General features: G+C 41.4%; 1 protein-coding gene across 1 annotated transcript in view; it reads right to left on the reverse strand.

The window, feature by feature from the left end:
* Positions 1 to 1,464: 1,464 nt before the first annotated feature.
* The window catches only part of chrm3a (cholinergic receptor, muscarinic 3a), a 74,018-nt gene continuing 61,993 nt past the window's right edge, over positions 1,465 to 13,489 (reverse strand). Inside the window, exon 3 of the mRNA XM_047603967.1 lies at positions 1,465 to 5,369. Coding sequence (XP_047459923.1) covers positions 3,389 to 5,350 — 1,962 coding nt within the window. The 5' untranslated portion in view covers positions 5,351 to 5,369 and the 3' untranslated portion in view covers positions 1,465 to 3,388. The remainder of the gene's footprint in view (positions 5,370 to 13,489) is intronic.

Consider the following 13,489-nt stretch of genomic DNA (forward strand, 5'->3'; position numbering starts at 1 on the left):
AAGGCTCCCCTCACTAACTTCATCAGGCCTCATCATGGGAACATACAGTGCAGCAGTCAGGGTCTGGTTGAAACTAGGTACTCCTTCACAATATCGTTGTGGTGTCAGACAGTGATGCCACGCCTGAACAGAAGTTTGGAGGAAAACCTCCACATATTGTGCCATGTGATGAGAATTGAGAAAGTTGAGAATAGTATTACGTTTTTTCTCGAGCTGGTAAAGCAATATGACCATGACAGAAAGCATTTATCTTTACCCCTTAAAATGAAAAGATAGTGCACATCCCCCAGGAATGTCTGTTTCTGTTAAACCAGTGCCCTGTAAGAGTCTAAAAGGATGACGCAATTTTTATTTATTTATTTATTTTAATAGCACATCAGATGTTTTATCTCCTGTACCTTGACCTTAATTCATTCCAAGACTGCATATTTCAGGCAAAATGGTTTGGAAAAAAAAACAACATATTTTGGCATTCCACGAATTTGGATGTAAGCTTGTTGTGTGACAAATTATGGGTGATTTCAGAATTCACACAAATTCATTAAGGAAGTGTGGAAGAGAATCAATGAACACTGTGTGATACAGAGAGTTGACAAATGACATTTAACACATTATCCAATACCCTCAAGACAAGTTAGGAAAGAGAGCAGGAAATTAAGTCCTCAGCATTAAAATGACCCACTGTCATGCTAACTGGCAGACTGGCAGCGGTCTGGGCTTCACCTGTCTCGGCTTCAGCTGTAGGTTCTCCCAAAGGGTCTATATGCAGAAAGTACACTTTACAACACAATGTGGGTTATTCACAATGATCCAGTATCCAGATGAGTGTGTCTTATTTAGCTATGTTGACACTGTTGTCATGGTGATGTCAACTGCTGCAGAGTGCGCTGCTGCTGAGTTCAAGCAAACAGTGGTATTTCTACCAGTCCTCTCAATTGCATTTGACTATATTCATTGTTTTGTGCTTGAATATGTTGCCTAAAACTGCTTAAAAGTCGACCAAGTATATATTAGCATAGAGTGTGGATCATTTTGGGCCCCTGATCTTGAATTAAAATCAGATTTGGACCTTTGAGTTAGGCTTGAGGTTTGTGGCATTATTCAACCATAAAAGACATGCACTTCATATTAGAAAGGCACCATTCTCCAACTTTTACAGCCTGATACAGTGAATAAAGTATTAATTTACACACAACTGTAGCTTATATAGAACAAAACTAGCATTGGATTTATAGCACTGATATGAGAACGTTAACATTAGATAATGGTAAATTTGCATCACAAAAGAAAATTATCTGGTCAAAGCTGCTTAAAGGCTGCAGAATTAAATTGCTCAAATGGGAATATGTGGCAGAGCATTACTCAGTAAAGTCAAGAATGCTACATGAAAAGGCCCCAGCGTGAAAAAGGAAAACCGATTGAAACACATAAGACACAATTGTGACACATAAAAAAAACCCCACATAATTTCTGCCAAAAAGTTTTGTTTATTGACTTAAAATATGAGTATGATTGGCATACTTAAAATGTAACAAATTGTCTGCGTTCACCATGTTGGTCGTTTACATTCCCAATATTTAAGTACAAAAAAAATTTTTAAAAATCATATTTTGATGAAGAACGTATTATGACACAGGAGCACACTGTTTTAAAAGCAGAGAAAATATCCATTGATGCCAGGCATAGAATATTTTTAACATCTCTTTTGCATGTAGCATTTGTAGCCAAAGTTATACCATCATGCAGGACCACTTTATCTAATAGAATCCAATCCACTTATTCTTTAGTGCTGTCTTTTTATGCCAGTTGTCACAAACAGTTTGCCTTCGGTGTCATTTGAACAATTTTCATATTGAAAGGTTTGGGAGTGTCGGTGTGGCGTGACAAAAAAAAAAACCATCTACTTAAGAATAAAATAATAAAATAAATTCTTTACCTTAATTTGACTGTTGGTGATTGCTGTGTGGTGTCGACCCACTCTCCGTATAGAAAAACCTGATAATGCTGCAAACCAAGTCAGCTGCCAGGTCTATGTACAAATCATTTGCTGTATGTCTCAGGAATAGTTTTAAGGAAGAAATATTTCAACCAGAAATAATAAAGGAGAAAAATCACATACACAAAGTTCAAATATTGTACCAATTCATGAAATCAAACAGGTTTTAATTATCAATAATTTATGCACAATTATGATTTTTCCCCCTAAAATTGTTGAATGGAATTCACTGCAATATAGAAGATGCACTTATGACATTACAGTCTACACCACTAGAGGTCGCCATTTCTCTACTACATCAAAGAAGGTTGGCCCTTTACAAAGATTTGCTTAAATGTGGAAGAAATTTCAGAGATAGTGTAAGATCAAAGCACGCTTCTTTATAAATTATAATCTTTGTGTGAGCACTCAATCATTGTGTATCAAGTCAGAAATATCCAAAAGTACACAAACAGAATATCATCATTTTATAATCATTACTTTTGACAGAAAACTGCAGTACATAAAACACAACCAATGTACTTATTGTCTCCACCATAGAAACCACGATAATCACATTGAACACAACAGCAGTTCACTGACTGTGGTGCCACACAAAATATTCACAACTCAGTTCATCAAAAGAATCATTTTCAGACTGGCTCAAAATCTCTGGTATATCTAGAAAACCAAAGATGGATATCACAAAAATGACAGATCTCTGTTGACTGAAAGAAAGGACACAATTCTTTTTATATTCCATTAGACACAGAAAAAGCTATATCCAAGTAGAAAGTCAATATACATAAGTTCCGATAAAAACACATGCCAGTCATGAAGATGGCAAATCATTAAAATGTAGAAGCCCGTGAACACAAAATAGTTTTTATCTTGGCTTTCAGTGACATATTACAGATACATCGTTTTGTTTAAAATGCAAAAACACTCTGCACGTTACAGATCTAGCTACCCACAGAGAGAAATGATAAGAAATGTGAATCCCCAACCCCCGTGACAGACATCCTTTCCATTTGTATCAATTGCACTTCAAAAATTCTCCTGCAATGCATTTTAAAGCCCTTTCTGTTATTTTTCTCCTCAGTTCTTTTTTATCTCAGCTGTACCAGCATGAAATGGTAAAGAGTTCTTTAAGAACAGAGGGAGAAGCTTTCAGCTCTGGACCTGACCATTTGCAAACCTCCGCACACACATACAGGTTGCGAAATGGACGTACCGACACAAACACATACCGCAAGACCACCATAAAGGATTGCTGCATTCGACATAACAGCAGAGAAAAACATCAAGGATCTCTAGGCAAAGAAACTCCACGGACACCATGGATGCTTCTTTCTTCTCCTTGTCCTATGTTAAATCTTTTAATTCTGATATCACCCATTCAAATTCAGTCCTTTACGTAGACTCCCTGGGAATCCTCCTGTGGAAGACTACTGACTGCCTCTGCTGGAACTGCTGCTTCCTCCTTTTTCTCTGATCCCAGCGGCACAGCAATATCATCTTAAAGGTTGTACGGAAAGTCTTGTTACACAGGGCGTAGCACATGGGGTTGACTGTGCTGTTGACATAGCACAGCCAGTACCCGACGGCCCACAGCGTCTCTGGGATGCAACCTTTACAGAAAGCATTGATCAGCACCATGATGTTGTATGGTGTCCATGTGATGATGAAAGCAAACAGGATGGCGCTGAGAGTTTGAGCAGCTTTCTTCTCCTTCACTAAGGACATGCGCTTCCTCTTGGTGATCTGAGTTCGAGCTCGGGAAGCAAAACGCTTCGCCAAAGCCGCCTCTTTGAAGGACATTGGCACTGAGGGGGACTTGGTGGTTGTGCTGGTGGTGGTGGTACTGTCCGGAGCAGCGGTAGTGGTCGTCGGGGTGCCATCTAGAGACCCTTGGTTGGCACTGCCTTGGATGTTAGACATTGACTGAATCTTGCGAGAGCAGAAGCGTTGGTGATAACTATTCTCTGAACTGTTCGTCCCCTCGGGAGAAATGCCAGCAGTGGTGTTGGTGGTGACTGTTGTAATACTGTCTCGGTTATATTCTGCTCCCCTCAGGGGATCCTCCTCGGAGGCTGCATCCAGATCTTCACATGAGGTGAGCTGGGAGTTGACAGCTGCTTTAATGCCAGGCAGGCTAAGAACAATCGAGAAAATAGCATGACTCTGGGAAATCATCTCTCCTCCCCCACAGTCCTCATCCTCTGAAGACCCAGAGTGGTCCAAAGAGACAGCAGCGTCATTGTTGTTCCAGCTGTCACTGCTGCTCTGGTCTGGATCACCGTCTCCCTGCCGGGTACTACCAGGTCTCCAAGAACGTACCCCAGGCCAGCAGTGGAAGCGACCAACCAGCTCTCCACATGTGCTTCTTCTCTTTGACAGCCTTGTCAACTCGTAGCTACTGCAACTTTTGGCACTTCCTGTCTGATGGACAAAACGGCCTCTCTCACCTTCGCCATTCCCACCTCTTGCCCCGATCCCACCACGACCGCCCGAACCCTGCAGCCCAGCTAGCTCCTTTGAACGGTTCTGTGTCTCCTTGTAAATGCGCCAGTAGAGAATACTCATTATTGTCACAGGCAGGTAGAAAGCTGCCATGGCTGTGCAGAAGGTTATAGTCGGCTCTGAGAGGAACTGAATGTAGCATTCATTCTCGGGTACCGTCCTTTTACCCTCAAAATACTGCCACAGCAAGATGGCTGGGGCCCACAGGATGAGAGAAACTAACCAGGCTAAGCCAATCATGATCCCGGCACGCTTTGTTGTCCGTTTGGCCCGGTAGGTCAAAGGCCTGGTGATAGAGAAGTACCGGTCAAAGCTGATGACCAGTAGGTTCATAACTGATGCATTGCTTGCCACATAGTCTATAGCCAGCCACAGGTCGCATGCCCAGTCTCCCATTGCCCAGTAGCCCATCACAAGATAAGCTGTGTAGAGGTTCATTGAGATGACCCCTATGATGAGGTCAGCCACAGCCAAGCTCAACAGGAAGTAGTTATTGACCGTCTTTAGCTGGCGGTTGACCTTGAAGGACACCACTACCAGGATGTTGCCGATAACAGTGACCAGTGACAACATGCCTGTCAGAAAGACAATGAGGACAACCTGCCACACAGGGTGACCTCCCAAGGGATCAAGGGCTGTCGTTCCATTCCTATTTTGGGATTCTGAGGTGAGGTTTAAGAGTTTGCTGGTGGAGGAGGAATTATCATCCAGAGCATTTACATGGAAATCTAACCAGGGGTTTCCTCCAGTTCCTCCTTGATGGAGAGCATTGGATTGTGGGTAGGCCCCGGCCACTGGTGGTGAGGTGTTGACAGTCAGGAAGAGACCAGGGTCCGTGCTGTTGGAGCTCATTGTTGTGTTCTGGCATATTCTAAAAGGGAGACAGAAAGGGGAGGTAGAAGGGACGGGGGTGGGGTGGGTGGGCAATGGCAGATAAGGGGGGAGAGAAAAGCACAGAGTGAATGTGAGAATTAAATGGAGAAAGGATACACAAGTAGTTGTCATTACAACTTATGTCCAGTAGGTGATGCTAGAAACCCACTCTACTGAGCTTGGCGTCTAAATAGGCAGAGACGTTTAGGTCAGATTTGTCTTGGCGGCAAATCACTTGTAATTCATTTGTGGATGATCTGTGTGCACACTGTAAATGTGTTGCACGCCATATATTAAATTACAACTTGACATTTGAATCAACAAGACAAGACAGCCAATACTTTTAGTGGGTAAGAGAGATTGTAATCAACACCTGTTTCTTATGACACCCAGCAAATTGCGGAGACATTTCACTTACACACAGGTAACGCATTTAACCGTTGTCGTGTAAAGATGTCTGTGTCAAAGCCACACCTTATAAAATATTAGGCTTTGAGACAGGGGTGTTTTTCTGCCGTCACATCACGTTTTTACGCTGGTGGTTTTCTCAAAATGTATCTTTTGTTTCTGTATCAATCTACAGATTGAAACAGTTTTCAAGCCATAACACTGAAACTTTATTGATTGTTTTTTTGTAAAGACAAATCGCTATGAGATAAGAATGAAGGTTTTAGAAGCAGAAGGAATGAATCATGAGGGGGCACCGTGGCATTGTTCAGTGTGTTTTGGGTGTCAAAAATACACATTTTCTGTGATCGTTGATTATCCCCCAGAATTGGTTCAGCGTTCCATACTCTAAGTAGACAGCTAAAGCTGAGCAGAGACCAAGCATAATGATCAAACAAAGAGAAAGTGGCACTGAAAAAGTTAAAAGCAGTGTGATCCTGAAGAGGGAGGGTCTGCTTTTGAGTTGAGTCCACTGCACAATGCAAACAATAACTAGAAAATCCTGCTGTTTTCATCAGAGCAGCTCTTGGTAATAATAACACAATATGAGAAATGACCAATTTGTAAATCTGCATGTTCTATTCATTTCAAGGTTTCCTGTGCAATAATTTATAATTACCGTAGTGATATGCATGTATATACAGAACAGTAGTTGAACAAACAGAGAATAAGGTAGAATGTTTTCCCTAAGGCGTCACAGCAGAATATAACTAGTGTTTTGTAAAGTTACTCCACACGTTTAAAATAGTATTCAGTATCGCACCAGGGCTCCATTATGTAATGCGTAAGTGTCCAATAACACTTACAAATATCAAACAGGACAGAAACTGACACTTTTTTTCCAACTTGACAAATGTAGCAATCAGAACTCTATCTTGTGTTCATTTTAAATCAACAGTGGGTGGTTGCATGGAGTGCATCACGTTCATCATGATGTGCTTTCTTTTTTTATTGTGGAAGCTGTGCATGTGGTGTTCCTCTGCTGGTGTTTATGACGGCAGCTCATTTCAAACCTGACACCGACCTGAGGCAGAGAAGGCAAAGGGAACAAACAACAACCTGTTACCGTGGGGGACAAGGATCCCACCCCTCCTCTAACCCATCCAAACTGCTACACACGCCATTTACCCAGACATGTAAGCAAAGCCATAGTGGTGCCATACTGCATAAAATGACAACCCCGCACACAGTATTTCATCCCACGGGGAATGGTATTTGATGTTGAGTGCTGCACCTGTGCCTTTACAGAATCTCAGACCTCCCACCAAGCTGCTAAAGAACCCCAGTAGCCAACAGCGCCTCACAGCTGTTTGTGACACCGAGCGCACAGTGGTGCTACTATTATCAGAAGGTTCCCTGCTGTCCCCGACATAATATGCCCTCACATGTTACAGTGCATGGGCAAACCACAGTCACCTAAATGCATTGTGTGTTTTATATATATATGTGTATGCTGCATGTCTATACACATATACAGGTGTGCCCATTAAATACATCAAAGAGCAGTGTGGAAAAAATACCTGATAAATAAATCAGATGAACCATAAATGATGCACAAAACACTAATGAGTATGAAAACAAAAGTAACAAACTGCAACATTTACAATGCACAACTAACTTAAAATCCTCGTATGAAACCAAAGTCTGCTATAAACCTTTTACACCAAATTCTACTTGAGAATTTAAGGCAGCAGCGTGTTACTACAGGATGTTTAACATATTTCGTTTGGCTCGTTTTTGCGTGAAAATAACAGTGGTTAAATATTGGGGGGAATCAGAATCGTGCCTTGCTATAAAAGGTGGGTGTGTAACAAAAAAAAAAAGAAAAGAAAACTGAGTAAAAAGTGTAAAGAAAATTGAGAAAACCAAAGGCACAGAGAGGTGCTTAGTATCCTGTTTATGGGAATAAAGACACAAAAGTTGCCGCAGAACAGGGGAAGAAAGCCTGGCTCCTACGGGAGAAGGCCAAATGTCAGGCTCTGTGTACCAGTTACATGATGAATCCGTTGTGGGACGGGAGGTCCCTTTACTCGCTGCAAAAGGTTTACAGCTTACATCACACTGCCATGACAAAGGACAACATCATTTCACTCACACTGATGGGAAAAAATGATGTGTAGTTGTGTACTGTATCTGTACTGTTTATTAATACTCTATTTTCAACATTGACTCATGCCACAGCAAACATAATTACACACTGGAACAATTACGGTTTGCCGTTGCTTCAGACTGAAATGGTTATCTACAGTAAATTTACATTTGCAGTCCCCTGGGAGCAGAAGCTGGCTGCGCAACAGAGGGAGAGTGGTTTTCGTGTTGTTTGTTTCCCCCTAAAATTAAACCGATCAAGCCTTTTCAGATGAAAATTGTATGTGACAAATAACAGCGTCCTTTCCCAGTAGCCTGCAACTCTGCAACCTGCTGCTGTTACAGTGAAGCCATTCCAGTGTCCTTTTTCTCTCTCCAAGTCCACATTAAGCTGTATGTCTTACGTTTGACTACCCAGGCACGTAGGTGTGAGGGTTTCAGGTACATAGGCAGATCAATACTCATTTACTTTGTTGCCACACAACTTGTTCCCTGACATTTTGAGGTATTTGTTCTAGTAGAGTTGGACGGCGCAATCCAAGTTGGGTCCAAGTACCCATCTATATGATTGGGTGTCTAATAAACAGCCATTTCAGGTTTCCATTTTCAGGAGCTAGCACAGCAGAGCAGCGACACGAGCAAACGATGTCCAACAAGGATGAGTCATTTTGACAAGTACATTTTAATAAAGGTTAAAGCTTCTGTAATGTGAATATTGGTGACTTTGACCAGCACATTTTATTTTTTTCAGTTATTTATATATGTATGCAGTCAAGGAGGTTTAATCACAGCGTTTAGGTTTTAAAACAAAGACAACATGTTCATCTCACTTTTCTCATGCTCCCTTGTTTAAAATGTTATAAATCTGGTCTCCCATCACACGTTTGCTGCCTTATGTAATGTGCACTTTTTGCTGGAGGCATGTGAAGAAAGACATCTGGCAGAAAGGGACTTTGAGCAGTTACTATAATCAGGCATGATCCCGAAAACAACTCAAGCATAAGTAACATGAACACAAAAAAAAAGGATACAGTCAAACAAGGCAGCACTTTATTCAATCACTAACAAATGAGAAAAACACAGGCCATACACAGTGGTCACAATTAAACCTAAATTAGACTGGGGAAATATATGTTAGTAATTCCAAGAGAACAACTACAGGCTGAATGTATACACTTGACACTGTTATCGCCATCACGTGCTACATTGTAATATAGCATGCAGACTCCTGCCCGGTGGCAAGAGGACGTCAACATCAATTAAGAAAGATTAGGGACTTCAAACTGTGACGCAGTGACATGTATTAAAATCAAGAACGGTACTGAATTAATCTCATAAACAATGTCATTGCAGTAAAAGGTCGGCTCCCCCTCAAAGCTGATAAGGGATCATATTCAAGGATACACCGTGTCTAATACAGGTCATATTGATGAAACGTGGTGAGCGTGCTCGTGTAAGGGCGAAATGTGATCTGGCAAGTAGTGCCACAATGCAGACTGCTCTGTAGAGTTATCGATTTCATGCATTGTGCATGGCGAGTCAGCTTCGCTGGAGAGCAAAGAGTGTAGTACTGTGAACCGGGGGAATTTATTTTACATCTGCAAATGCTACACCAACACACGACGGAAGCCACAACCGCAGTGGCATTTGCTACATTTGACTTGAAAAAGGGACAGTGTAGGTGCGGCGTTCTCAACGAACGTGACGGAGAGCATACAATTAATATCTTTAAACTGTTCGACAATAAACATGGACCAAATCTCCAAATCCGAGCGTAGACACGGCGACAGCCACAGACAGAAAACACGTGGTTCGAGTCGGTAGCTGTGGATCAATAAATGTTTCCTGAGAGACATTCGCAGAGTCACAAAAAAAAAAAAATGCTCTGACTTCTGGCAGCCCAGGCAGCAATCACATATAGTAACTTTGTGATTTGTTGCCCACAAATTATACTTTTTTCGAGCCGCACAAAAAGCACAGGTCTGCTGCTTTTCCCTCTACCACCTCTGACAAGTGGCCTATTGAAACATCCGAGCCACTCTGACACGACATGAGGCATTTTGTAGACTCATAAATGATAAACATCACATCTTCCAGTAACCATTCAGGGAAAGCGTTTCTATTATTTTCTCGCGGGGAAAAAAAATTTAAATAGTTATTCTAACTTCACAAGCTCTATACAATGCAGTCTTTGGTGAAAAGTGAAAAATTAAATGAATACGGGCAGATTGGTCAGTGATTTTGGAAGATCTTGTTTTTTTTGAATAATTGGACCTAGATATAAATCCATAAGAAAAAGGTGTTATGTAAGTGTATTTTATAATCTGTTGTTGCATGTAATGAAGCAGTGCGGCCCTGTTCTTTAAGGGAAAAAAGGGACTAAATCTATCACAAGCTGGTGATGATGGGGTTTCTGCCAGAAGATGGTGGCAAGGTTTGTGAAACAGCACAGGGCCATCTGTCAGGTACTCACTGCTGACAAGAACAAGTATTTAGTGCCTCCTTGGCAGGAGACGGACTTGTCTGAGACAACGCTTGCGAAGTGCGCAGATTTCCGAGTCTGGCAAAAAACCCGTTGAGTTTGTTATTATGTGAAACCTTTAGGACCCCTCCTCTGAACTAAGATGAGGGAGCTGTCCGACAGCAGACGGCGACCGTAGCCCAATTAACACAAAAATGGTGAGAGGAGAGTGGAGGAGGCTGAAGTGCTACGTAAAAATAGATATCATAGCTCATTTTAAAAACTACACTTTTTAAGTTTTTGAAACTATATAGTGTTTTAGTAAGGGAGAGACAGGTCACAGATTGACAGTATGTAATACAGGTACTGATGTCAACCTCAACAGATAATTCCCACCATAACATTTAAAGGGTTTGGTGACACGTGGAAATGCAATGTAAAGCATGAAAAACTACAAATGACAAATTCTGCCTTTTTTGTTTTCTTTGTTTTGTTGTTATCATGGGCATAAATGTCCAGGGAGAAGAAAAATGAATTCCCTCTTCAAGATGTTGAATGGTTTTACACGGGGGGAACATCGTGCCCTGTGTTTCCAACAACCGCTGTCTCCAATGTAAACGTGTTGAGTGGGAATAAAACATTGCAGGATTCCACAATCTTCACTATGTGCATTATTTACCAAGAAAGTGTCAGACTCTTTGCAAGTGCAGCAGGCCTTTTTTTCCCAGCAGCTATGAATCAGAGAAGGGCCCATTCAACTTCACATATGACTCTGTAACGTATGGGAGGCACATGAGAGGTGACATCATTTATGCTGTAAATCCAATTTACAAGAAATGTCTCTCTCAAATGCAGCCGTACATTCATTCCTTACTGCAAACAGCTCCGCACAAAGCATTAGAGGATGTGCAGACGAGATAAGACGAATTAAAAAGCCCACGTTAAGCTGAATGGGCTACATTCATTTGGGAAAAACTAGAACATCCCTATATGAAATACTGAATGTATGCTTTTGCTTAAATTGTGTCACAGAATTTCTCTTCTACACAGCGTATTTGCCATGTATGTCATGTGAGGAGTATTTTGTAACATGGATTTTGTGAAAATAAATCTTTCTATATATAATAACTCTATCAGCATATGAAAACATTGTGGTTACAAAGTTGTTGTTTTTTTGTTTGTTTTTTTAGCTAAAATACCAAACAACATTTGAATTATCTAATAAACATAAACCACACATATTTCCTGTTGTGAATCACTTCAAGCCACAGGCATTAGGCACAATTAAAACGTCAGAAAAGGTAAGATTATTAGGATTCACCCACAGGGGAACATAAATAACTGCAATTGTGTTGCACCCCATCCAGTATTTATTAATATGACGGACGCCACAACATGAGGTTAAAATTCTGAAAACATGACGGCATTTATTATTTTCCCTCCTAGTCCCCAGTAAGCAGCAGAAAAGCTGAGGCAAGTGTAGAAGAAACAAGTCCATCAGGAACAAGTTGTAGACAACCAAAAGCCAGTATGTAGCTCAGCGATAGGTTTCCGGATTTTTAGCTAATTTCGCTAATTACCTCCTTATGCACATTTTTGCTTCTGCGTCAATTTGACACAGTGACTATCCAGATCTTATGCGGACCCTATTGCTGTAGCCTGATGTGCACGTCCCCAGACATGCAACAACGCATCCGGGCAGGAGCTGTGACTGGTCCGCATGACAGTAGCGTGTTTCCGCTTTAGTGTTTCTGTCTGCTTCTCCAGCTCCGCAATTTTGAGTAATTGTTTTGGATCAGTTAAGATGGAACACATCACGATTTTGCTGAAAGTGAAGCAGGAAATAAAAACCAAAATTAAGCCGACTTTAAAAACAGACACCAACTAGCGAGTGGGTGGCGTTCTTACTGAGCAAGCCAGACTAATGAGCGCGCAAGTATAAATGGCTCACACCACACACACAATTACTCATGTGTAGGTTACGCTGTCTACGTCCCGCAGAGGCATGAACTCCACTTAAAGACGAAGCCCCCCACCAGTCAGCAAGAACTAAAGAAGCTACTTAGATGAGTAGTAAAATGTCTTCAAGAAAAGTCAAACAAGTCCTCTTGTCTTTCTTTTAGCCTTGACTTTGATATACCATGGTGCAAACATATAGCTCATAACAAGAACTGGAAGCCACTTATTAGCACCAATGATTAGTGCTCAGTCCGTCATTGGATGATGTTGCATATGTGCACAGGTTAACTCATAGTTTTTAATGTGGTTTAAACATTTATTTCATTGGTATTCTTTTTTGGTGTTGGATTTGGTGTCAAGGACCAAAGGATCGTGGAATTTCAGTGGGATAGTTGAGACATAATCAGTCTGGACCAACATTGCCTTTTCTAGAACCACTCTGCTATCGTAGCCTGCTCCAAAAAGAGAAACGAGCAAAAAAGATCCATCAGAGTCCAGAGGATATCAAGTCCTAGCAGAGCAAAAACAATGCTGAGTCTATTATTTAGTAGATTGTTATACACAGTACATCCACACAGTTTCTAGTGTTTCCAGGCTGGCACAGAAAAGAACTTACATTACTGTTTTAGGCTGGTATGTGCATTAGCAGAATTAACATCAAGTGTAACATGTTAATGTGTTCAGTGTAAACTCTGCCCGAAGAACCAGAAAAACAGGAGTGTCTGCAGAGTGGAAGAAGTCCCATCTCTCCCTTAATACCAGGAAGCAGTTTAGCGTAATTATTCTGCCCTAACCTTGTTTATTCTCCTTTATGACCGTGGGTCGTCAGGAGAGGGTTTTTTTTTTTTGCGGCAATCCAGATTACTGCGACACAGTGTCTGATTTCTGCTTACACTGGCACCACAGCCCATAAACAGAGTGCAGATTGACTGGAAGTCAGTATGACAAAATAACAACGTGAGGAAGTGAAATAGTAATCAATGTGAGAGGTTATGCAGGGTGCCAAGGACAGCTGTGCATGGGACACTGCCAACACTGGGGGGGATCTCTGTTGTATCAAGAGCAGAACGTGTAGCTATTGCAAGGTGCAAAATATAAGCTAAGACACTTCTGTTCAACAACTGTCAGGTTTGTCTCACCAGAGCTTCTTATGCATTGTACAG

This window comes from Mugil cephalus, chromosome 13 (assembly GCF_022458985.1).
Source record: "Mugil cephalus isolate CIBA_MC_2020 chromosome 13, CIBA_Mcephalus_1.1, whole genome shotgun sequence".
Classification (NCBI taxonomy): Eukaryota; Metazoa; Chordata; class Actinopteri; order Mugiliformes; family Mugilidae; genus Mugil; species Mugil cephalus.